This window comes from Heterodontus francisci, chromosome 36 (assembly GCF_036365525.1).
Source record: "Heterodontus francisci isolate sHetFra1 chromosome 36, sHetFra1.hap1, whole genome shotgun sequence".
Taxonomy (NCBI): Eukaryota; Metazoa; Chordata; class Chondrichthyes; order Heterodontiformes; family Heterodontidae; genus Heterodontus; species Heterodontus francisci.
This window is the reverse complement of record NC_090406.1, coordinates 48,833,769-48,858,907: the sequence shown is the minus strand read 5'-3', so window position 1 is coordinate 48,858,907 and position 25,139 is coordinate 48,833,769. Positions and strand designations below refer to the sequence as shown.

General features: G+C 45.6%; 1 protein-coding gene across 1 annotated transcript in view; it reads right to left on the bottom strand.

Annotated features, from left to right (window-relative positions):
- Window positions 1-11,348: 11,348 nt before the first annotated feature.
- tmem38a (transmembrane protein 38A) overlaps window positions 11,349-25,139 on the bottom strand; it is a 313,821-nt gene continuing 300,030 nt past the window's right edge. Inside the window, exon 6 of the mRNA XM_068015867.1 lies at window positions 11,349-11,579. Coding sequence (XP_067871968.1) covers window positions 11,349-11,579 — 231 coding nt within the window. The remainder of the gene's footprint in view (window positions 11,580-25,139) is intronic.

Genomic DNA, 25,139 nt, shown 5'->3' with positions numbered 1-25,139 from the left:
CAAGAGAAAGGCATCAAGGTTGGCGCAGTGAAACATCAACAAAACAATGCATATCAAACAGAGAGGAAGACGTGCAGTAACTGTGGATGACCACATAAATTAACAGACAGAAGGAAATGTCCTGGATATGGATCAATCACCAGAGCTTGCGGAAAGGCCAATCACTGGGAAAAGATGTGCAGAACAAGGGAAGAAGGTGGTAGACGAGCCAGAATAAGAGGGTGAATGAGTAGGGAAAGAAACCAAAACATCCTTACCCTGGAAGATGACGATGGGTTTGAGAACACGATAGACATAGGAACTATACAATTGCATGAAATGTCTGGATGTGACAGTTCACAGAGAAAAGAAATTCACAGGACCATTCAGATCAGGAAGATGGTGAGAAATAAGCCCACAATGATAAATCTGAAGGTGAAGATTATACCAGAAGATCTTTCCTGAAAATTTAGAATAAAATGGTTATCCAAAGAAAGGTGTTCTGAAACCAAATAACGTCACACTAACAGCATACGGGAAAAATGACATTCAACAGCTCGGAACAACCCAAATCAGAGGGACACACAAAGGAAAAGATGTTAACTGTATGTTCGACATCATGGAAACAGATGGTCCTGCTATCCTGGGGCTGAGCAGTTGCGAAGAGCTGCAGATTATCTCAGTAAACCATGAGGTGAAAGAGGCGACACTGAGGGTTGAAGACAGCACACCCATTGAAAAGCGCCCTCCGATCAGAAACAAAGAAGATCTGGTACAAATGTACTCAGAGGGCTGGATTTTAAGCACCTGCCATCAGGAGCGGCGGCGAGTGAAAAGAATGGCAGGCCGCATGTGCAGGCCACACGCCGTCATGCCGCCGCAATCTCCCGCGCGGCAGCTCAATTAAATACTATGTTTGGCCCGCTCCCTCCCCCCAATCACGTGGAGGCGGCTGGCTCTCCGACACCAGTAATAGCGTCAGCTGCCTGTGCGTAGGTGCTGGCACCATTTTTAAAGCACAGCCAGCTCTGCCAGCTAATTTAAATTTTTAAAGGGAACCATCCCCCGCCCCACTGTTCAAATCAAAATTCTGTCGCCCCTTTCCCAGCCAAAATTAAGTATCTGCCCTTCACCACCCACCCCCCCCGAAAAACACTTACCTTACAAATATGACCTTCTCCCCGCAAACTGTACAACGATTACAGTTTGCCCTTCCCACTATCCCCTACACTAATGTTGAGAGTTTAACCCTGTGGCCCCCAGCTTGCACAAAAAATCTCACATTCCCCCCTTCCCCATCACCGCGGCGCCTGCTTTTCCCAGACGGGAAAGTGAAGGCGCAGGAGGGCCGGTCACCGCTCCGGAGATCACGGCCTGACCGTTGGATTGTTGGTAAGTTTATTTAAATGTATGCATTGTGCTCATTTCAATATGGTAAGCCAGGTCTCGTCAGCTAGAGTTTGTTTGTGCGGGGGGGGCTGCTGCCATAGAGCCTCACCGCAGCTGGGAGGATCAGGCCCGGCCCGCCCGGCGTTGGGGTCCATGGTGGGATGTAGCTGACACAACCCCGCCCCCCACCCACCACCACGGAGCCCGACATCGGGAGCTCTGTAAAATACAGCCCAGAGTGTTTTGATGAGATGGTTGATGCTTTGAAGATTTTGAGTATCACATCATTATTGACCCAGCAATGAAACCACAGATTCATCCCCCACCTAAGGTACCAATAGAACTAAAAGTAAAGCTTGAAAGAGAGCTTCAAGAAATGGAAGAAAAGAAGGTGATCGCCAGAGTCACAGAACCTACAGATTGGGTAAGTTCCATTGTGGTGAAAGAGAAGCCAAATGGATGGCTAAGAATTTGCCTAGATCCCAAAGATCTTAAAGAGGGATCACTACCTTATTCCAAAAATGGAAGAAATCACACCAGCACTGGCAGGGGCAAAAGTTTTCAGCAAGCTTGAGGTGGGAAATGGCTCCTGGGATGTGAAGCTAGAGGCAGAATCTTCACTGTTGACGACATCCAACACACCCTTTGGACGGTACAAATTCCTGCATCTATCTTTTGGCCTCAAAGTGAGCCACGATGTGTTCCATCGGAAAGTAGACAAAACATACAGGGAATGCAAAGGAGCAGTCGGCACAGCAGATATATGGTGCAGATGGAAAAGATCATGACTACCATCTACATGAAGCCATGGAGAGAACCAGGAAAGCTGGGATCTGCTAAATGCAGGCAAATGCATTGTGAAAGTGACAGAATGCTAGTTCTTCGGAATGGTGTACACACCTGACAGAGTCAAGGCGAGTCCTGAAAGAATCTCAGCCATCTCTGGGGTGGAAGCCCCAAGAGATAAGAGACAGTTGAGAAGTTTCCTTGACTTGATCCAGTACATGGTTTCCTTAATACTGCACATGTCGGAACACACAGCAAACCTATGGCAGCTGATGAAGGAAGATATAGAGTACCAGTGGTCAGAGTCACATGACAGGAGTTTCAACAAATTCAAAAAGGTAGTATGCAAGGAGACAAGTCTGTCATACCACGACAGAAAGAAACCTCATACTCTGCAAGTAGAATATTCCACCAAAGGACTGGGAGCAGCCCTGGTACAAGAGGGAAAGCCAAAAGCATTTGCATCCAAAGCCCTAACATCAGCTGAGACAAGATATGCCAACATAGAAAGAGAGCTTTTGGCTGTTGTGGATGTGAGAAGTTCCACACATAGCTCGAAGGGAGAAAGTTCATAGTGGAGAGTGATCATCGTCCACTGGAACAGATCTACAAGAAAAATCTATGTAAAGCACCAGCAAGACTGCAGAGGTTACTCTTGAGGCTTCAGAGTTACAATTTCACTCTGAAATATAAGCCAGGAAGAGAAACGGTGCTAGCAGATACCCTGTCTCGGTTGTCTCCACAGGAGAAACATGAGATAAAAGATCTAGGTATAAAGATTCATCACCTAGTGAATATAACACCACCGAAACTTAATTGAATTAGAGATGAGACCAGGAAAGATGAGGAGTTACAGATGCTATCTCAGCAAGTGATCCAGGGATGGCCTGATAAGATACATCACACACAGCCAGCAATACGGCAGTACTGGTCTATCAGAGATGACATCTCACTAGAAGATGGTGTTCTGCTAGCCGGATCCAGAATAACCATTCCCAAAACAATGCAGGAAGAACTTCTCCAAAAGATACATGAAGACCACATGGGAATGGAGAAGTGTAAGCTCAGAGCTAGATCAGCTGTGTACTGGATAGACATATACAAAGATATTGAAAATATGGTGTCCACTTGCAATGTATGCCAGAAGTACAGAAACATGCAGCAAAGAGGAGATGATAGTTACTGAAGTACCACCCAGACCATGGCATACTGTAGGAGCTGATTTATTCACACATAATCAAGAATGGTATCTCATAGTCGCAGACTACGACCCAAAGTTCCCTATTATCTGGAAGGTGAAAGACTTGAGAGCCACATCAGTCATCTCAGCAATACAAGTTCTTTTCGCTGAGCAAGGGATTCCTGAAAGATTAATATGTGACAATGGCACCCAATTTACATCCAGAGAAGTTAAGGAATTCGCTGACCAGTATGGGTTCAACACCACCACCTCATCACCACACTACCTACAGGGACACGGGTTTATAGAAAGACACGTCCAGATGGTCAAAAGAACCCTTGCAAAATGCCAAGAGATGAAGGAAGACCTAAACCTGCCTTATTGTCACTCCGATCCACACCTCTCAAGGCTGACATGAAATCACCTGCAGAGCAGTTGAATGGAAGAAAATATAAGACTACTCTGCCATGCAAGATACATCCTCCAAGTGACCAGGAGGAAGTGAGACAACAACACACTGAAGCACAAGTAAGACGAGAACAACACTTCAACAAGCATGCTAAATCCCTGGCTGAGCTATTGAAAGGACAAACTGTACATGTACAAGATCAAATCATGAAAACCTGGAGCCCAGCAAAAGTTGTTGGTGAAGCTGAGACTCCAAAGGTTATGCATCATTGAGACCGAAACCGGTAACCAAATGAGAAGGAACAGAACCCATATTCGACCTACAGCTGAGCTGGAAAAACAGAAAAGACCATCAACAACACCAGAAACATCACTATCCAGCAAGACATTAACAACGTCACCAGCAAGTGACACAACATTAGCAACAGCAAGCATGACTCCTACAACACCAGGAGTAACAAGCACAACATCACCTGGGCAGCGTGCCAACTCACCATTGAGAGCAGCGAATGCCAAATCTACAACTTGGAGGTGCAGCATCTTACCACCTAAGTGATGCCATGAACAATATTTTTAGAAAAGAATACACGCTATAAGAGACACGAAAAATGGGTTCAGATTACTTCCAAAAGTCAGTTGATAATCTTCTTTAGTTTAGAGAAAGTTAATGACTGGGAAGTTATTTGATATAGGGACATTATGTTTTTAAAGAAAGAGGGATGTTATATATTGTTATACCATCTGTAAAGTACTAGGAACTAATTGTTATGTGTAAGTGTTCTGGGGGTGGGGCGGGGTGTGGTTGCACATTCATGGCTGCACTGGAGAGTCATGTGACATGTAACAGAAACCAGCCTGGGGCAGTCCAATACCAGGGAGCAAGGAAACTGAATGGAATTTACAAAGACTCTAGACTTTCCAAGTCGAAAGTGTGATTATTTCTGATATATGTGAACCAGAAAACAACCAGGAGACATAATAGATTGGTTAACGAACAAGAAGCAGAATGTAGCGATAAATGGTCATTTTTGGGTTGGCAAGCTGTAATTATTAGCAAGAGGCAGCATGGTTTTGTGAAGGGGAGGTTGTGTCTCACTAACTTGATCGAGTTTTTTGAGGAAGTGACGAAGATGATTGATGAAGGAAGGGCAGTGGATGTTGTCTACATGGACTTCAGTAAAGCCTTTGACAAGGTCCCTCATGGCAGACTGGTACAAAAGGTGGAGTCACACGGGATCAGAGGTGAGCTGGCAAGACGGATACAGAACTGGCTCGGTCATAGAAGACAGAGGGTAGCAGTGGAAGGGTGCTTTTCTGAATGGAGGGCTGTGACTAGTGGTGTTTCGCAGGGATCAGTGCTGGGACCTTTGCTGTTTGTAGTATATATAAATGATTTGGAGGAAAATGTAGCTGGTCTGATTAGTAAGTTTGCGGACGACAAAAAGGTTGGTGGAGTTGTGGATAGTGATGAGGACTGTCAAAGGATACAGCAGGATATAGATTGGTTGGAGACTTGGGCGGAGAAATGGCAGATGGAGTTTAATCCGGACAAATGTGAAGTAATGCATTTTGGAAGATCTAATGCAGGTGGGAAGTATACAGTAAATGGCAGACCCCTTAGGAGTATTGACAGGCAGAGAGATCTGGGCGTACAGGTCACAGATCACTGAAAGTGGCAACGCAGGTGGATAAGTTGGTCAAGAAGGCATACGGCATGCTTGCCTTCATCGGTCGGGGCATAGAGTATAAAAATTGGCAAGTCATGCTGCAGCTGTACAGAACTTCAGTTAGACCACACTTAGAATATTGCGTGCAATTCTGGTCGCCACACTAACAGAAGGACGTGGAGAGGGTACAGAAGAGGTTTACCAGGATGTTGCCTGGTCTGGAGGGCATTAGCTATGAGGAGAGGTTGGATAAACTCAGATTGTTTTCACTGGAACGACGGAGGTGGAGGGGCGACATGATAGAGGTTTACAAAGTTATGAGCGGCATGGACAGAGTGGATAGTCAGAAGCTTTTTCCCAGGGTGGAAGAGTCAGTTACTAGGGGACATCGGTTTAAGGTGCGAGGGGCAAAGTTTAGAGGGGATGTGCGAGGCAAGTTCTTTACACAGAGGGTGGTGAGTGCCTGGAACTTGCTACTGGGGGAGGTGGTGGAAGCAGGTACGATAGCGACGTTTAAGAGGCATCTTGACAAATACATGAATAGGATGGGAATCGAGGGATACGGTCCCCGGAAATGCAGAAGGTTTTAGTTTAGGCAGGCATCAAGATCGGCGTAGGCTTGGAGGGCTGAATGGCCTGTTCCTGTGCTGTACTGTTCTTTGTTCTTGTTCCAGTGGGGTGCCACAGGGATCAGTGCTGGGACCTCAGCTATTTACAATCTATATAAATGACTTGGATGAAGGGACCAAATGTATGGTAGCTAAGTTCACTGATGACACTGTCAAGAAAACATGATATGCCAAATGAGGAATTTTTGATGCGTCAGTGGAAAACGTACATTAAACTTTTAATGGAGAAAATCTTAGTTAACTTAAAAAAAAATTGGCAGCCAAGATGGTCACTGCAATTTGCATCGGAAACACCTTTGCACATTACAAGGCCCCAACCAGAGCCAGAGGTCTAACAAGAAGCCCAGCCAGAACAATACTTTGGCCACCTGAGTAGATTACTCAGATCATCCTCATTAGTGGGACATTCAAAGCCATCTTGAGGCATTTATAAGTAGAGATGTCCCACAGGGGTAAACACTGACAACACCACCTGAGAGAGGTTTTGGGTTTTAGACTTTGGACCTCATTAAAAACAATGGGGAATTGAGAGAACCATGTGACTGCCTGTCCATCTCTGAAGAAACTGGGAGTTTTGTTACACTGACAAGAGACAAGCAGTAACTCAGACTGTGCAGTGGAAAAAGGTTGCATGCCTCCCTTTCTCTCTCTCTCCCCAGATAACACAAGTTTGAAATCCCTCCAAGCCTACAGATTGCTACAGACAGAGACCAGGGGAAGAGAACCAACTACAAGCCTTCCTCCAAGAAAGCCTTGAGCCAAGCGGGCCAACCACAAAGTGCACGTTGACCAGCCAAGGACTTCAAGAATACAGCTTCAGCCAGATGACCACCGGATCATCCACTTCACAGACTGTGTATTTAAGTTCCATTTATTCCAGACTCTGATGCAACTACCAAATCTATTTTTCCCTCTGTAATCTATTTGCGTGTCTGTGATTCCCGTGTGAATGTGTGTGTGAATGTATAGCCTATTTTTAAATATTTTTAAATCAGGGTTAGATTGATAAGTATAATAAACGCCTCTTTCTTATTTAAATGCAAGAAAACCTATCCGATTGGTTCTTTCATCACAGTAAAGGAAAAAGCTAAAACATTCACAGAGGTGATAAGCACAACCACTGTTGAAAAGGAATAAACCCTCTTGCGATCAAATAAGAGGCCATAACAACACATAGTAAGGAGAGTAAGTTGTGAGGAGGACATTAGGAGTCTGCAATGGGATATAGATAGGTCAAGTGAATGGGCAAAAATTTGGCAGATGGAGAATAATGTGGGAAAATGTGAACGTGTCACTTTGGTAGGAATAGTATTAGAAAAGCAGTATATTATTTAAATGGCAAGAGATTGCAAAACTCTGCGGTACAGAGGGATCTGGGTGTCTTGGTACATGAATCACAAGAAAGCTAGTATGGAGATACAGCAAGTGATTAGGAAGGCAAATGGAATGTTGTAATTTATTGCAAGTGGAATGGAACATAAAAGTAAGGAAGTTTTGCGACAGTTATACAGGGCATTGGTGAGACCACATCTAGAATACTGTGTGCAGTTTTGGTCTAAAAACAGAAAGTGCTGGAAATACTCAGTCGGTCAGGCAGCATCTGTGGAGAGAGGAGCAGAGTTAGCATTTCAGGTCTGTGACCTTTCATCAGTTTTGTCTCCTTACTTAAGAAAGGATATAATTGCATGAGAAGGAGTTCAGAGAAGGTTCATTCGACTGATTCCTGTGATGAAGGGGTTATCTTGTGAGGTCAGGTTGGGCCTGTATCCACTGGAGTTTAGATGAATGAGAGGTGATCTTATTGAAACATAGAAGATCATGAGGAGACTTGACAGGGTGGATGCTGAGAGGATGTTTCCACTAATGAGAGAGACTAGAACCAGGGAACACAGTTTAACATGGAGATGAGGAGAAATGTTTTCTTTCCGAAGATTGTTAGGCTGTGGAATTCTCTTCCCCAGAGAGCAGTGGAGGCAGGGTCATTGAATATTTTAAGGCTGAGTTAGATATCATCTTGACTGATAAGGGAATCAAAGGGTATAGGGGATGGACATGAAAGTAGATTTGAGGCCACAATCAGAACAGCCATGATCTTATCAAATGACAGTGCAGGCTCTAGAGGCAAAATGGCTTACTCCTGCTCCTAATTTGTATGTTCATAGGTTATTGCTGAGTAAGTACTGCTTGATAGCACTGTTGATAACATCTTCCCTGATTTATTGACAGTCGACTGATGGGGTGGTAATTGGTCAAATTAGATTTTGTCCTGCTTTTTGTGGACAGGGCATATCTGGTAATTTTCCATATTTTTGGGTAGATTCCAGAGTTGTAGCTTACCTCGGGGTGTGGCTAGTTCTGGAGTTCTTCAGTACCACAGCCAGGATGTTGTCAGGCCCGTTGCCTTCGTTGTAATTGGTGCCTTCAGCTGTTTTTGATATTTATTTTATTTTTATTTTATTTTTTATTTAGAGATACAGCACTGAAACAGGCCCTTCGGCCCACCGAGTCTGTGCCGACCAACAACCACCCATTTATACTAACCCTACACTAACCCATCCCCACTATTCTCCTACTACCTACCTACACTAAGGGCAATTTACAATGGCCAATTTACCTATCAACCTGCAAGTCTTTTGGAGGTGGGAGGAAACCAGAGCACCCGGAGGAAACCCACGCAGACACAGGGAGAACTTGCAAACTCCACACAGGCAGTACCCAGAATCGAACCCGGGTCGCTGGAGCTGTGAGGCTGCGGTGCTAACCACTGCGCCACTGTGCCGCCCTTATATCACATAGAGTGAATCAAATTGGTTGAAGACTAGCATCTGTGATACTGGGGACCTCAGGAGGAGGCCCAGATGGATCATCCAATCGGCACTTCTGGCTGAAGACTGTTGCAAATGCTTCAGCCTTGTCTTTTGCACTGACATCCCCCATCATTGGGGATAGAAACCTTTGTGCAGCCTTCTCCTCTGGTAAGTTGTTTAATTGTCCACCACCATTCATAACTGGATGCATCAGGACTGCAGAGCTTTGATCTGATCCATTGGTTGTGGGATTGCTTAGCTCTGCCTATAGCATGCTGCTTCCACCTTTTAGCATGCATGTAGTCTTGTGTTGTAGCTTCACCAGTTTGGCACCTCATTTTTAGGTATGTCTGATGCTGCTGCTCATACACTCCTCATTGAACCAGGGTTGGTCCTCTGGCTTGATGGTAATGGTAGAGTGAGGTAAAGGCCTGCTCGGGTCTGCAAATGAGACCTGACCCGAGCCCGACAAAGCCCCATCCGACCCCGAGCCCGACCCGGCCCATGTCCTTCCATCTTTTCCCGCGCCTGACCCCACCCGACCCGAACATCAGTTAACTTACCTTCTGTTTTTCACTTTGTTCCTTACCTGCACAAGCTTAAAATAACTGTAACAAAACCGCCTTTAAAATCCAAAAAGTAAATTAACATTAAAGTCACTTACCTGAGGTGGTGATAGAGCGTGTCCAATCCGGCCCAAGCCCGAATCCCGGACCCGGAAGCACGACCCAACCCGACCCGAACCCGACACATGTCGTCGGGTCCCGTCGGGTTCGGGTTGGGTAGCAGGCCTTTAGAGTGAGGGATATGCCAACCCCTTGACCATACCAGGTAGTGGTAGAATACAATTCTGCTGCTGCTAATGGCCCACAGTGTCTCATGGATGCCCAGTTTTGAGATGCTAGATCTGTTCTGAATCTATTTCGTTTAGTACGGTCCAAGTGACACACAACACAATAGAGAATAATGAACAAAATATTTTGCATTATTCTGCTATTAAAACTCTCTCTGGACAAATGCTTTGTCTTTTACTATGGCTATCACTACTCCCTTTGTCTTTTGATCCATGACATCTTTGTTATTTAATCTCTCCTCCCTTCTGCCCTATCATGGACCTTCCCTTTTGTTCTTCTTCGCCCCCCCCCCCCCCCCACCCCTTCACTTGCTCAAAGCTGATTACATTTCTAACCTATGCCAATTCTGATAAAAGGTCACAGACCTGAAACATTAACCCTGTTTCTCTCTTCACAGATGTTTCCAGACCTTCTGTGTATTTTCAGCACTTTCTGTTTTTATTTCAGATTTCCAGCTTCTGCAGTGTTTTGCTTTTATTTTACTGGCTTGATAGTGTTGTTCACATTACAAGAATTAAAAAAATACTTTATTAACTCACAATGTTTGATAACCAGTGATTATTATTGTGGAAAACATAGCACATGAGGGGCATTCAAGACATTTCAATAAACATAAAGTGTTTTATACTTAATCTTTATTATATTACATCATTTCCATTTGGAACACTGGTATAACACAATTCCTTACATTGTATTGTTTAGCAACAATGGGAATACTTTCTACATTCATCTTATAAAGGTGGTAGCATGTGTGTAAAATATGAAGAGACTATTATAGAAGGAAAATGGGTTTCTCTTTTTAAAAAAGGCACATTGACCTACTTTTGGCTTGAATTTTCCTGATGTGGCATTTCTAGTAAATATCTGTGGCATAAATATAGCTGTTGCATTTTATACCATAGTTATTAGTGGACTAATGGTTAACACATACATATGGCATTCCTCTGTCTGCTATGTTAGCATAGACTTTAATCCATTTACTTTCAGTTGCTTGTTACAGTTTCACTATCCATACCAGGGTAAATTTTAGTGTCTGTGTTTCCACTGTGAATCCAGACTGAGAACAATGCAGGCACTGTAATTATCAGCAGAGGCCATTCCACTTCACCACGAGCTGGTATTTATAGTACCTCCATTTTGGTTTGATCTGTTCAGTCCAAAAACTATGAGTCAACAACACTGGAAAATAGAATTTATGTTCACTTTTACAAACAGTGACAAAATGAAACTCTCTCTCATCTAGTACAGTGTTGGTTAGATGTGAACAAGGCATTTCCCCTTACATAGTTCCAACAGCACACCCCAACAAATTTAGAAGAATATTCGGATGAATATTTCCATTTACTTCACATTCTATACCCGATAACCTCTCAGAGACACTGATAAATTGTTACCATATTAATGCTGTCTGCCTTTTCTAGATGGAACTTGAGACGCGGAAACACATCCCTGGGAAGGATAGGCTAACTATTATTTGTTCACATTTTTCTTTCCATTTAATGAGACAGACAAGCTCAAACGCAAACCCTAGTAGACTGTATGAGTACAATTATGTCGAGTTTCCTCATAGTAACAGTTTCCAGATCACATTAAGTCCCAGAAATTGCACTTTCAGCACGCATTGATAACTGTCTTGAGAGTCGTATCACTTATTCAGTCTTTTTGCATTTCTTCTTCCTTGTCCCTTCATTAAGTTCCTCCTTTGTCTTGGCCGTGTATGGAGACAGATTGCAAGGGGTGCAGCTCTGCACATTGTCACGAGAACAGACACGATCATGATCATCGGAGATACCGCAGGCATTCCCAAAGACAATGGGGCAGATAAAGGCTTCAATTGGAGCGAAAGGTGACCCATGAGAATGTGTTGCTGTCATGAATACCTACAGTGATAGAATGTAAAATGTCAATAGCTAGTGATATTTATTTACTTATAACATTGCTTATTTTTCTGACTTCAGTCACTTGAAATTACACGTAAGTTAGGAACAGGAATAGACCATTTAGCCCCTTGAGCAAATTCCACCATTCAACTAGATCATGGTTGATCTGTACCTCAACTACATTTACCTGCCCTTGATCCATATCCCTCACCTAAGAAAATCTATTGTCTGACCTAGCATCCACAGCCTTTTTGTGAAGGGTTCCAGATTCCAAAACCCTTTGTGTTTTCAAGGCACAAAAACCCCAAAGGTCAAGGTAGTCAACCGTGGCTAACAAAAGAAGTTAAGGATTGTATAAGATTAAAAGAAAAGGCCTATAAAGTTGCCAGAAATAGTAGTAAACCTGAAGATTGGCAGGATTTTAGAATACAGTACAGGAGGACCAAGAAACTGATAAAAGGAGGATAGAATATGAATGTAAACTAGCAAAAAATATAAAAACAGACTGTAAAAGCTTCGAAAGGTGTGTAAAAAGGAAACATTTGGCTAAGACAAATGTGGGTCCATTACAGTCAGAGTCAGCAGAATTTATAAAAGCAAAATACTGCGGATGCTGGAAATCTGAAACAAAAACAAGAAATGCTGGAATCACTCAGCAGGTCTGGCAGCATCTGTGGAAAGAGAAGCAGAGTTAACGTTTTGGGTCAGTGACCCTTCTTCGGAACTGACAAATATTAGAAATGTCACAGATTATAAACAAGTGAGGTGGGGGTGGGGCAAGAGATAACAAAGGAGAAGGTGCAGATTGGACCAGGCCACATAGCTGACCAAAAGGTCACGGAGAAAAGGCAAACAATATGTTAATAGTGTGTTGAAAGACAAAGCATTAGTACAGATTAGGTGTGAATACACTGAATATTGAACAGCAGCAAGTGCAAACCTGAAGAAAAACAACCTGAAAAAAACAGTGGGTAAGCAAACTGAACAAACTAAGATGAAATGAAATAAATGCAAAAAAAGATTGTAAAAAATGTAAAAAGGAATGTAAAAAAAAGGGAAGAAAAAATAACTAAAAATGAAAGTAAAATGGGGGGCTGTCATGCTCTGAAATTATTGAACTCAATGTTCAGTCCGGCAGGCTGTAGTGTGCCTAATCGGTAGATGAGATGCTGTTCCTCGAGCTTGTGTTGATGTTCACTGGAACACTGCAGCAATCCCAGGACAGAGATGTGAGCATGAGAGCAGGGGGGAGTGTTGAAATGGCAAGCAACCGGAAGCTCAGGGTCCTGCTTGCGGACTGAGCGGAGATGTTCTGCAAAGCGGTCACCCAGTCTACGCTTGGTCTCCCCAATGTAGAGGAGACCACACTGTGAGCAGCGAATACAGTATACTACATTGAAAGAAGTACAAGTAAATCGCTGCTTCACCTGAAAGGAGTGTTTGGGGCCTGGGATAGTGAGGAGAGAGGAGGTAAATGGGCAGGTATTACACCTCCTGCGATTGCAGGGGAAGGTGCCCTGGGACGGGGACGAGGTGGTGGGGGTAATGGAGGAGTGGACCAGGGTGTGGCGGAGGGAACGATCCCTTCGGAATGCTGACAGGGGAAGGGAGGGGAAGATGCGACTGGTAGTGGCATCACGCTGGAGGTGGCGAAAATGGCAGAGGATGATCCTTTGGATATGGAGGCTGGTGGGATGAAAAGTGAGGACAAGGGGAACCCTGTCACGGTTCTGGGAGGGAGGGGAAGGGGTGAGGGTAGAGCTGCGGGAAATGGGTCGGACACGGTTGAGGGCCCTGTCAACCACAGTGGGGGGAAATCCTCGGTTGAGGAAAAAGGAGGTCATATCAGAAGCACCGTCATGGAAGGTAGCATCATCAGAGCAGATGCGTCGGAGACGGAGAAACTGGGAGAATGGAATGGAGTCCTTACAGGAGGTAGGGTGTGAAGAAGTGTAGTCAAGGTAGCTGTGGGAGTCAGTGGGCTTATAATGGATATTGGTAGACAACCTATCCCCAGAGATGGAGACAGAGAAGTCGAGGAAGGGAAGGGAAGTGTCAGAGATGGACCATGTAAAGGTGAGAGAAGGGTGGAAATTGGAAGCAAAGTTGATAAAGTTTTCTAGTTCGGGGCGGGAGCAGGAAACGGCACCGATACAGTCATCAATGTACCTGAAAAAGAGTTGGGGGAGGGGGCCTGAGTAGGACTGGAACAAAGAATGCTCGACATATCCCACAAAAAGACAGGCATAACTAGGACCCATGCGGGTACCCATAGCGACACCTTTTACTTGAAGGAAGTGCATGGAGTTGAAGGAGAAGTTGTTCAATGTGAGAACAAGTTCAGCCAGGCGGAGGAGGGTGGTGGTGGATGGGGACTGGTTGGGCCTCTGTTCCAGGAAGAAGCGGAGAGCCCTCAAACCATCCTGGTGGGGGATGGAGGTGTAGAGCGATTGGACGTCCATAGTGAAGAGGAGGCAGTTGGGACCAGGAAACTGGAAATTGTCAAAATGACGTAGGGCGTCAGAAGAGTCACGGATGTAGGTGGGAAGAGACTGGACCAGCGGAGAAAAGACAGAGTCTAGATAGGAAGAAACAAGTTCAGTGGGGCAGGAGCAGGCTGACACAATGGGTCTGCCGGGACAGTCCCGTTTGTGGATTTTGGGAAGGAGGTAGAAGTGGGCTGTCCGGGGTTGTGGGACTATGAGGTTGGAAGCCGTAGAGGGAAGATCTCCAGAGGAGATGAGGTCAGTGACAGTCCTTTGGACGGTGGCTTGATGTTCGGTGGTGGGGTCATGGTCCAGAGGGAGGTAGGAAGAAGTGTCCGTGAGTTGGCGTTGAGCTTCTGCAAGGTAGAGGTCGGTACGCCATACAACAACAGCACCACCCTTGTCTGTAGGTTTGATGACCATGTCGGGGTTAGACCTGAGAGAACGGAGTGCCTCAAGTTCAGAGGGGGACAGGTTAGAGTGAGTGAGGGGGGCAGAGAAATTGAGACGACCAATGTCTCGCCGACAGTTTTCAATGAAGAGATCAAGAGCGGGTAAGAGGCCAGGGGGAGGGGTCCAGGTAGAGGGAGAATACTGGAGGCGGGTGAATGGGTCTGCTGGTCGGGGGGAGCACTCCTGGTCGAAGAAGTGAGCCCGGAGGCGGAGGCGACGGAAGAAGAGCTCAACGTCATGCCGAGCACGAAATTCATTGAGGTAGGGGCGTAAGGGAGTAAAACCGAGACCTTTGCTGAGTACAGAACGCTCAGCATCAGAGAGGGGGAGGTCAGAGGGTATAGTGAATACACGGCAAGGGGTCAGATCAGAAGGGGTGGGGTCAGAGGGAAGTGAAGTGGAAGGAGGATCTGGAGGGGCATTAGTCCCCATCAGCTGCTGGAGCTTGCGTTCCTTAACACCTGAAAGGAAGAAAAAAAGTTTTTTGTTAATGCGTCGGATGAGACGTAAGATGAGATGAAACTGCGGAGTAGAACAGCTTTGAGATAAGGTGAGACGGTGCTGCTGGAGAGAGAGGTCCAGTGTGTGCATGTGGCGGCGCATAGCACTGAGTGTGGATCTCAGGATGCGGCGAGAGTAGCAGTCCGAGGAACGTTGTATTTCTCGGAAATACCTGTGATCCTGGGTGGTTTCAAAGCATGATGGGTGAAACTGCAGTTGGAATCCACGTGGAATAAGTCGGAGCCGGAGACAGTCACTGAGGAAGGAGATGTGGCTGTGAAAACGAGTTTTGGTAGATACCTTATCAAACACCAGGAGGGAAATAGAAAGCAATGAAGGTGAACAAGGTAAAAGAGACAAACGAAAATCCCGTCGGAGAGAAGAGCAGAACTTCTTCAAGGTAAGAAGTTCCTGGAAGAGAAGTGGCAGTGAATTAAACACTAAAATAAAAGCAAAATACTGCGGATGCTGGAAATCTGAAACAAAAACAAGAAATGCTGGAATCACTCAGCAGGTCTGGCAGCATCTGTGGAAAGAGAAGCAGAGTTAACGTTTTGGGTCAGTTCCGAAGAAGGGTCACAGACCCTTTGTGTCAGCCTGCTCCTGCCCCACTGAACTTATTTCTTCCTATCTAGACTCTGTCTTTTCTCCGCTGGTCCAGTCTCTTCCCACCTACATCCGTGACTCTTCTGACGCCCTACGTCATTTTGACAATTTCCAGTTTCCTGGTCCCAACCGCCTCCTCTTCACTATGGACGTCCAATCGCTCTACACCTCCATCCCCCACCAGGATGGTTTGAGGGCTCTCCGCTTCTTCCTGGAACAGAGGCCCAACCAGTCCCCATCCACCACCACCCTCCTCTGCCTGGCTGAACTTGTTCTCACATTGAACAACTTCTCCTTCAACTCCATGCACTTCCTTCAAGTAAAAGGTGTCGCTATGGGTACCCGCATGGGTCCTAGTTATGCCTGTCTTTTTGTGGGATATGTCGAGCATTCTTTGTTCCAGTCCTACTCAGGCCCCCTCCCCCAACTCTTTTTCAGGTACATTGATGACTGTATCGGTGCCGTTTCCTGCTCCCGCCCCGAACTAGAAAACTTTATCAACTTTGCTTCCAATTTCCACCCTTCTCTCACCTTTACATGGTCCATCTCTGACACTTCCCTTCCCTTCCTCGACTGCTCTGTCTCCATCTCTGGGGATAGGTTGTCTACCAATATCCATTATAAGCCCACTGACTCCCACAGCTACCTTGACTACACACCCTACCTCCTGTAAGGACTCCATTCCATTCTCCAGTTTCTCCGTCTCTGACGCATCTGCTCTGATGATGCTACCTTCCATGACGGTGCTTCTGATATGACCTCCTTTTTCCTCAACCGAGGATTTCCCCCCACTGTGGTTGAAAGGGCCCTCAACCGTGTCCGACCCATTCCCCGCACCTCTACCCTCACCCCTTCCCCTCCCTCCCAGAACCGTGACAGGGTTCCCCTTGTCCTCACTTTTCATCCCACCAGCCTCCATATCCAAAGGATCATCCTCCGCCATTTTCGCCACCTCCAGCGTGCTGTCACTACCAGTCGCATCTTCCCCTCCCTTCCCCTGTCAGCATTCCGAAGGGATCGTTCCCTCCACGACACCCTGGTCCACTCCTCCATTACCCCCACCACCTCGTCCCCGTCCCAGGGCACCTTCCCCTGCAATCGCAGGAGGTGTAATACCTGCCCATTTACCTCCTCTCTCCTCACTATCCCAGGCCCCAAACACTCCTTTCAGGTGAAGCAGCGATTTACTTGTACTTCTTTCAATGTAGTATACTGTATTCGCTGCTCACAGTGTGGTCTCCTCTACATTGGGGAGACCAAGCGTAGACTGGGTGACCGCTTTGCAGAACATCTCCGCTCAGTCCACAAGCAGGACCCTGAGCTTCCGGTTGCTTGCCATTTCAACACTCCCCCCTGCTCTCATGCTCACATCTCTGTCCTGGGATTGCTGCAGTGTTCCAGTGAACATCAACGCAAGCTCGAGGAACAGCATCTCATCTACCGATTAGGCACACTACAGCCTGCCGGACTGAACATTGAGTTCAATAATTTCAGAGCATGACAGCCCCCCATTTTACTTTCATTTTTAGTTATTTTTTCTTCCCTTTTTTTTACATTCCTTTTCACATTTTTTACAATCTTTTTTTGCATTTATTTCATTTCATCTTAGTTTGTTCAGTTTGCTTACCCACTGTTTTTTTCAGGTTGTTTTTCTTCAGGTTTGCACTTGCTGCTGTTCAATATTCAGTGTATTCACACCTAATCTGTACTAATGCTTTGTCTTTCAACACACCATTAACATATTGTTTGCCTTTTCTCCGTGACCTTTTGGTCAGCTATGTGGCCTGGTCCAATCTGCACCTTCTCCTTTGTTATCTCTTGCCCCACCCCCACCTCACTTGTTTATAATCTGTGACTTTTCTAATATTTGTCAGTTCCGAAGAAGGGTCACTGACCCGAAACGTTAACTCTGCTTCTCTTTCCACAGATGCTGCCAGACCTACTGAGTGATTCCAGCATTTCTTGTTTTTGTTTCAGCAGAATTTATAATGGGGAATAGAGAAATGGCAGAGAAGCTAAATGATTACTTTGTATCTGTCTTCACTGTAGAAGATGCAATAAATCTCCCAGAATTAGAGATCCAAGGGACGAGGGAGAATGAGGAATTGAAGTAAATTAGTATTAGTAAGAAGGTTGTATTGGAGAAATTAATGGGGCTGAAGGTTGATAAGTTCCCAGGACCTGATATTCTACATCCCAGAGTGTTAAAAGAGGTAGCTTTGGAAATAGTGGATGCATTGGTGATCATCTTCCAAAATTCTATAGATTCTGGAACGGTTCCTGCAGATTGGAAGGTAGCAAATGTCACCCCACTATTTAAGAAGGGAGGGAGAGAAAAAGCAGGGAACTACAGACCTGTTAACCTTACATCTGTAGTAGGGGAAATGTTAGAATCTATTCTAAAGGATGTGATAAATGGACACTTGGATAATAATGATCTGATTGGGCATGGTCAACATGGATGTATGAATGTGAAATCATGTTTGATGAACCTGTTGGAATTTTTTGAGGGTGTTGCTAACAGAATTGATAAAGGGGAGTCGGTGGACATGGATTACTTGGATTTTCAGACGGTTATTGATGAAGGCCCCCACAGGAGGTTGGTTAGCAAAATTAAAGCACATGGAATAGGAGGTAATATACTGGCATGGATTAAGGATTGGTTAACAGGCAGAAAATAGAGAGTAGGAATAAACTGGTTATTCACCCGATGGCAGACTGTGACTAGCAGGATACCACAAGGATCAATACTTGGGCCCCAGCTGTTCACAATATATATCAATGATTTGGATGTGGGGACAAAATGTAATATTTCCAAGTTCACAGATGACCGGCTTCATTTGTGAGAGGGCTGTCACTCACCAAACTCTTTTAAAATAAGTACCAGTCAATCTCCCATGATATTGTCAAAGAAAACAGTTACTTCCTCACCTATCGGACATCGAAACACAAAAGGTTAGCATGCAGGTGCAGCAAGTAATTTGGAAGGCAAATGGAATTTTGGTCTTTATTGCAAGGGGGTTAGAGTTTAAAAATTGGGAAGTCCTGTTACAAATGTACAGGGTGTTGGTGAGGCCACACCTGGAGTACTGCGTACAGTTTTAGTCCCCGTATTTAAGGATATACTAGCATTGGAGGCAGGTCAGAAAAGGTTCACTAGGCTGATTCCTGGGATGAAGGGGTTGTCTTATCAAGAACGACTAAACAGGTTAGGCCTTTACTCATTGACGTTTAGAAGAATGAGAGATGATCTTTTGAAACATATAAGATTCTAAGGGGGCTTAACAGGGTAGATGTTGAGAATATGTTTCCAATGGTGGGGGAATTTCAACCTCGGGGACATAGTTATAGAATAAGGGGTCACACATTTAAAACTGAGATGCAAAGGAATTTCTTCTCTCAGAGGGTGGGGAATCTCTGGAATTCTCTGCTTCAGAGAGTTGTTAAGGCTGGGTCACTAAATGTATTTATGGAGGAGGTAGATAGATTTTTGAAATCTCGGGGAGTTGAGGGTTATGTGGAGCAGGCCCGAAAGAGGAGTTGAGGCCTGGAACAGAGCAGCCATGATCTTATTGAATGGCGGGGCAGGCTTCAGGGCTGAATGGCCTACTGCTCCTATTTCTTATGTTCTTCACGTTGCTAATTCTCTGCCTCTTCCCTTCTACTTCTCTCTCTCCTTAACTCTTCATACTTCTGCTTCTGACCTGTTTATTTGCACTGGCTTTCTTCTTTCCCTTCAGTTTAGAGGTAGTCAGTGGTTTGATGGGAATAGGAGCCAAGCTCTACAGACAGTTCTGAAGAAGGGTCACTGACCTGAAGCGTTAACTCTGCTTCTCTCTCCACAGATGCTGCTAAACCTGCTGAGTATTTCCAGCATTTCTTGTTTTTATTTCAGATTTCCAGCATCTGCAGTATTTTGCTTTTAGTCTACAGACTGCATTTGGACTGTTCACAATGATTTGGATGTGGGGACCAAATGTAGTATTTCCAAGTTCGCGGATGACACAAAACTAGGTGGGAATGTGTGTTGTGAGGAAGATGCAAAGTGGTTTCAAGGGGATTTGGACAGACTTAGTGAGTGGGCAAGAATGTGGCAGATGGAATATAATGTGGAAAAATGTGAGGTTATCCATTTTGGTAGGAGATGTGCAGAGTATTTCTTAAATGGTAAGAGATTCAAAAATGTAGATATACAAAGGGACCTGGGTGTCCTCGTCAAAAAGTCACTGAAAGCTAGCATGCAGGTGCAGCAAGAAATTAGGAAGGCTAATGGTATGTTAGCCTTTATCACAAGAGGATTTGAGTACAGGAGGAGTGAAGTCATGCCTCAGTTGTATAGAATCTTGATAAGACTGCACTTGGAGTACTATGTGCAGTTTTGGTCCCCTTACCTTAGGAAGGATATTATTGCCATAGAGAGAGTGCAATGAAGGTTCACCAGACTTGTTCCCGGGATGGCGGGACTGTCCTATGAAGAGAGATTGGGAAAACTGGGCCTGTATTCTCTAGAGTTTTGAAGAATGAGGTGATCTCATTGAAACCTACAAAATGATTGCACTGGAGAGGGTGCAGAGGAGATTCACCAAGATGTTGCCTGGGCTGGAGCGATTCAGCTATGAAGAGAGACTGAAAAGGCTAGGGTTGTTTTCCTTAGAGAAGGCTGAGGAGGGACCTGATTGAGGTATACAAAATTATGAGGGGCATTGATAGATTAGATAGGAAGAAACTTTTTCCCTTAGCGAAGGGGTCAATAGCCAGGGGGCATAGATTTAAAGTAAGGGGCAGGAGGTTTAGAGGGGATTTGAGGAAAAAAAATTTCACCCAGAGGGTGGTTGGAATCTGGAACGCACTGCCTAAAGATGTGGTAGAAGCAGGAACTCTCACAACATTTAAGAAGTATTTAGATGAGCACTTGAAACGCCATAGCATACAAGGCTACAGGCCAAGTGCTGGAAAATGAGATTAGAATAGCTAGGTGCTGGATGGCCAGCACAGAAACGATGGGCCGAAGGGCCTGTTTCTGTGCTGTATGACTCTATGAGTCTACTTAAAGGGATATACAGGGTAGATGCATCTCCGCTGTTTCTCCTTGCTGGGGAATCTAGAACCAGGGGACACAATTTCAAAATAAAGGGGAAGAGATGAGGAAAAATTTCTTTACTCAGAGGATTGTGAATCTTTGGAATTCTCTACCCCAGAGGGCTGTGGAAGCTTGTTCATTGAGTATGTTTAAAGTAGAGATTGACAGATTTCTAAATACCAGTGACATAAAGGGATATGGGGATAGTGTGGGAAAAAGGCATTGAAGTGGATGATCAGCCATTGAATGACACAGCTGGCTCGATGGGCTGAATGGCCTACTCCTGCTCCTATGTTCCTGTGTTCCTAAAGTGCTTTTTGATTTAACTCCTAAACAGCTTTGTTCTAATTTTAAGATTATGCCTATTATCCTGGATTCCCATACTAGATGTGTTGTTCTTGGGTCTGAAGTGGATCACCTCACACTCACCCATATTGAATTCCATCTGCTATAATTTTGCCACTCAGTCTGTCAATGTCTTTTTCTAACTTCTTCTCCCGTCCATACACCCTACTGTGCCCTCTTAGAGTCATCTTCAAACTTGGATATATAACTCTCTATTTCTTCATCCAAGTCATACATTTCTTTGGTGAAAAGCTAGTTCTTTGGCCTCCTTATCTCGAGAGACAATGGGTAAGCGCCTGGAGGTGGTCAGTGGTGTGTGGAGCAGCGCCTGGAGTGGCTATAAAGGCCAATTCTTAACCAAAAGCTAGTACAGTTCAATTTATTTGTCTCTGGATGGTTTTTAACTTATATATTATCATTAATACTGGTTTATAAAGTGCTTAAATGAGTTCTCTGATTTTAAAGTGAAGAATTAGCTGGATTACATCAACCATCTAAATCTTACAAACTGCCTCTGATCTAAATTACATTTAAAAAGATGTCATCCCTGTCAGGTAAGCAGGTAATTAAACAGCAGGATACGCCATCACCAAATTAGTGTCACACCAGCAGCAGTATGGATTGGTATGTCTGGGCACTACAGTGGCATTATGGATTGTTAAATCAATCAGTGGTGTGTGCCAGTATAACTGGTCGTCTAGTGATGGTCTCTGACATACCAGTGGTAGTATGAATTGATACCTCTGGCAGTCATAATGGTATGGGGATTGGTATGTCTGCAGTGCAGTGGTGATGTGGCCAGATTATCTGATCAGTATCACTATGGTGTTTGTGGGACCTTGCGGTGTGCACATTGGCTGCCGCATTTCCTACCCTATAAACAATGACTACAATGCAAAAAAAATTTAATTGGTTGTAAAGTGCTTTGGGACATCCTGAGGTCATAAAAGGTGCTATATAAATGCAAGGCTTTCTTTGGTATTTCTGGCAATTAGTGATAGCGTGAGTTGGTTTTACTGACAGTCTTTTGGCTATGGCATTCTTGGTGGTCTGTTCAATTGGTGTTTTTGGCTTTGCTTTTGTTCTGAATTTGTGCTGTTCAAAGCCTCAATAATTTCTCCCTCTAAAGGATAGAACTGGGCTGGATTTTGTTTTCATCCCGACAGCGGGTTTTGTGGCAGGGGGTGCCATAGCATCGGGGCAGAATCACCCACCACAGAACCTGCCACCAGGAATCCCAGTTCCGATTCTCATGGGGGCGGGATAGGCTGATGACGGCCTTCCCGTCAAGAGGCCAAATAAGGGCCTCTTCCCACCACCATTGGGATCTTACCAGTGGCGGGGGCAGGGGGCCACCGCCACATGAGGAAGACGCCTTGGAAAACAAGGTGCCCTCCCTGTGGGTTTTGTGGGGGGGGGGGTCCCTCCTTCGTGGCCCATTTGTGCGCCTTCGAGGGCCTTCAGGACTGACTCCAGCAACCCCGCCTCACCTACCTCGCTGGGCCTAGGTCCAAGGCCTCTGCAGTACCGACTGTGGCCTCCGCTCCCAGTGTGCTGCCAATACTGCTGAGCTACCGGCCAGCAGCTCTTGGGGGCTGGATCCCCGTCCTGATTAATTCTTTAAAAGGACAGAGATCCTGCCTCCTTAAACATTGACCCCCAAAAGACCGGAAGATTGCTCTGCAATTCTGAAAAAATGCAGAGGCGGGGTTTCCCCTGCCTTTTCAGTCCGGCGCCTGGAGCCCCACCTCCTGCACAAAATCCAGCCCATTAAGTGTGACCAGGACCTGTATTTATAAAATTTATGCAGGATGGACTGGACCATTCCTTTGTATACCTTTGCTTCATATTATTGATGGGAATGCATCCACTAGTAATAAAGTGAAAAAGTCAGAGGTGAGATGAAAGTGACTGCCCTTGACATCAAGGCAGCATTTGACGAAGTGTAACACTAAGGAACCCTAATAAAATTGAAGTTAATGGGGATCAGGGAAAGACTCTCCACTGGCTGGAGACATACCTCGCAAAAAGCAAGATGTTTGCGGTTGTTGGAGGCCAATCACCTTAGCATCAGACAATCACTCAGGGCAACTTCAGTTGCTTCATCAATGACTTCCCCCCCCAGCATAAGGTCAGAAGTGGGGATGTTCATTGTTGATTGCACAGTGTTCCATCCCATTCATAACTCCTCAGATAATGAAGCAATCTGTGCCCATATGTAGCAAGACCTGGACAACATTCAGGCTTCGACCAATAAGTGGCAACTAACATACATGCTACACAAGGGCCAGACAACAACCATCCCCAACAAGAGAGAATTTAACATTCTCCCCTTGACATCCCCCAGCATCAACATCCTGGGGGTTACAATTGACCAGAAACTTTAGTGGTACAGCCATAAAATACTGTGGCTACGAGAGGCTGGGAATTGTGCAGTGAGTAACTCACCTTCTGACTCCCCAAAGCCTGTCCACCATCTGCAAGGCATATGTCAGGAGTGTGATGGAATACTCTCTATTTGCCTGGATGAGTACAGGTCCAAACACACTCAAGAGGCTCGACACCATCCAAGTCAAAGTAGCCTGCTAGATTGGCACTCCATCTTAAAAATTTACACCTTCCACCACTGGCGCACAGTGGCAGTAGTATGTACCATCTACAAGATGCACTGCAGCAACTCGCCAAGGCTCCTTTGACAGCATCTTCCAAACCCACAGCCTTTATCATTCCTTTACTGTTGTTGGGCCAAAATCCTGGAACTCCCTCCCTAACAGCACTTTGGGGGAACCTACATCACATAGACTGCAGTGGTTAAAAAGGCAGCTCACCACCACCTTGTCAAGAGCAATTAGGAATCGGCAATAAATGCTGGCCTTGCCAGCGATGTTTACAACTCATGAATGAATAAAAAGAAAAATGTCTTGATAGGCATGTTAAAGAAAACCAAAACAAAGCCAAGAAGCTTTGAATAATAATCAATGTTGAGTTTCAATATTTCAGCCTCTCATGATCCTTTAAGTTGTGTTATAAAGCCATGTTTCATCATTTATTGATTGGACTGAAAGCATAGGATGAGTTTTAAAAAGACTATGAGCAGTATTTTTAAGTGGCCTGAACTGCAGTTCGTAAAGGCTGCATTTGCTGACAATGCAACCATTAGGTGGCGTAGTTCTAGCACATGTGCAAATGCAGCCTCTTCCACTGAAATGTCACTGTCTGCGACATCTCAGGCAGCTGCCAGTAATAAAGACGGCGCTGCTTAATTTATCAACAAAAAACAAATTCAACCCAAAAATACCCTCAATATCTGCCACGCCGCCTCCATCCCACCCCCAACAGTCCCCTGCTCCTTCCTGCCATTGCACTTCTCTTTGCCGCTCCCTCGTGTGCCCGTCTTCTCGCCGTTCGCTCCCCGCTGCCTTCCCTTAGCCACTCAGTCCGGCCTTGCTGCTCCCCCAACCTCCGGCTGCTCGCTCCCCACTTCCCCCACACCCCTGTACCCGCTCTCTGGCCGACAGGAGGGAAGTGCCATGGCCTGGAGCTAGCGGCTGGAGGTGAGGGTAAGCGGGGAGTGAGCGGCCGGAGAGCGGGGTGGGGAGGAAGCGAGGAGTGGGGAACAATTGGCTGAAGAGAGGGGGGGAAAGCAGTGGCGAAGTCTGGAGCAAGTGGCTGAGAGGGGGGGGGGAAGTGGCCAATGGGGAGTCGGGAGGAGAAAGAGTCGAGGGCGGGAGCGAGGGCTGAGAGGGGAGAAGCGGGGAAGCCTGGAGTGAGTGGCTGAGGTTGGGGAGGAAGTGGGCAGGGGGAGCAAGTGGCTGAGAGAAGGCAGCGGCATTGCGGGGAGAGAGCAGTCAAGCGGGGTGAAGCAGCAATTGAAGCAGGGATGGTGGGAAGGAGTAGGGTACAGGTGAATGGAGATGGCCATTGAGGGGGGAGGACGTTATTGAGTGGTGACATCATGTATGCGCATGCACGCATTCATACTAGCAAGCTGGTAAATGTCCACACATACTGATGACATCTGCGATCGCTCTGCACGTGCTCTGCGTTGTCAGGAGTCACTTTGGTTCATAAAATAGCTGAATATTTACA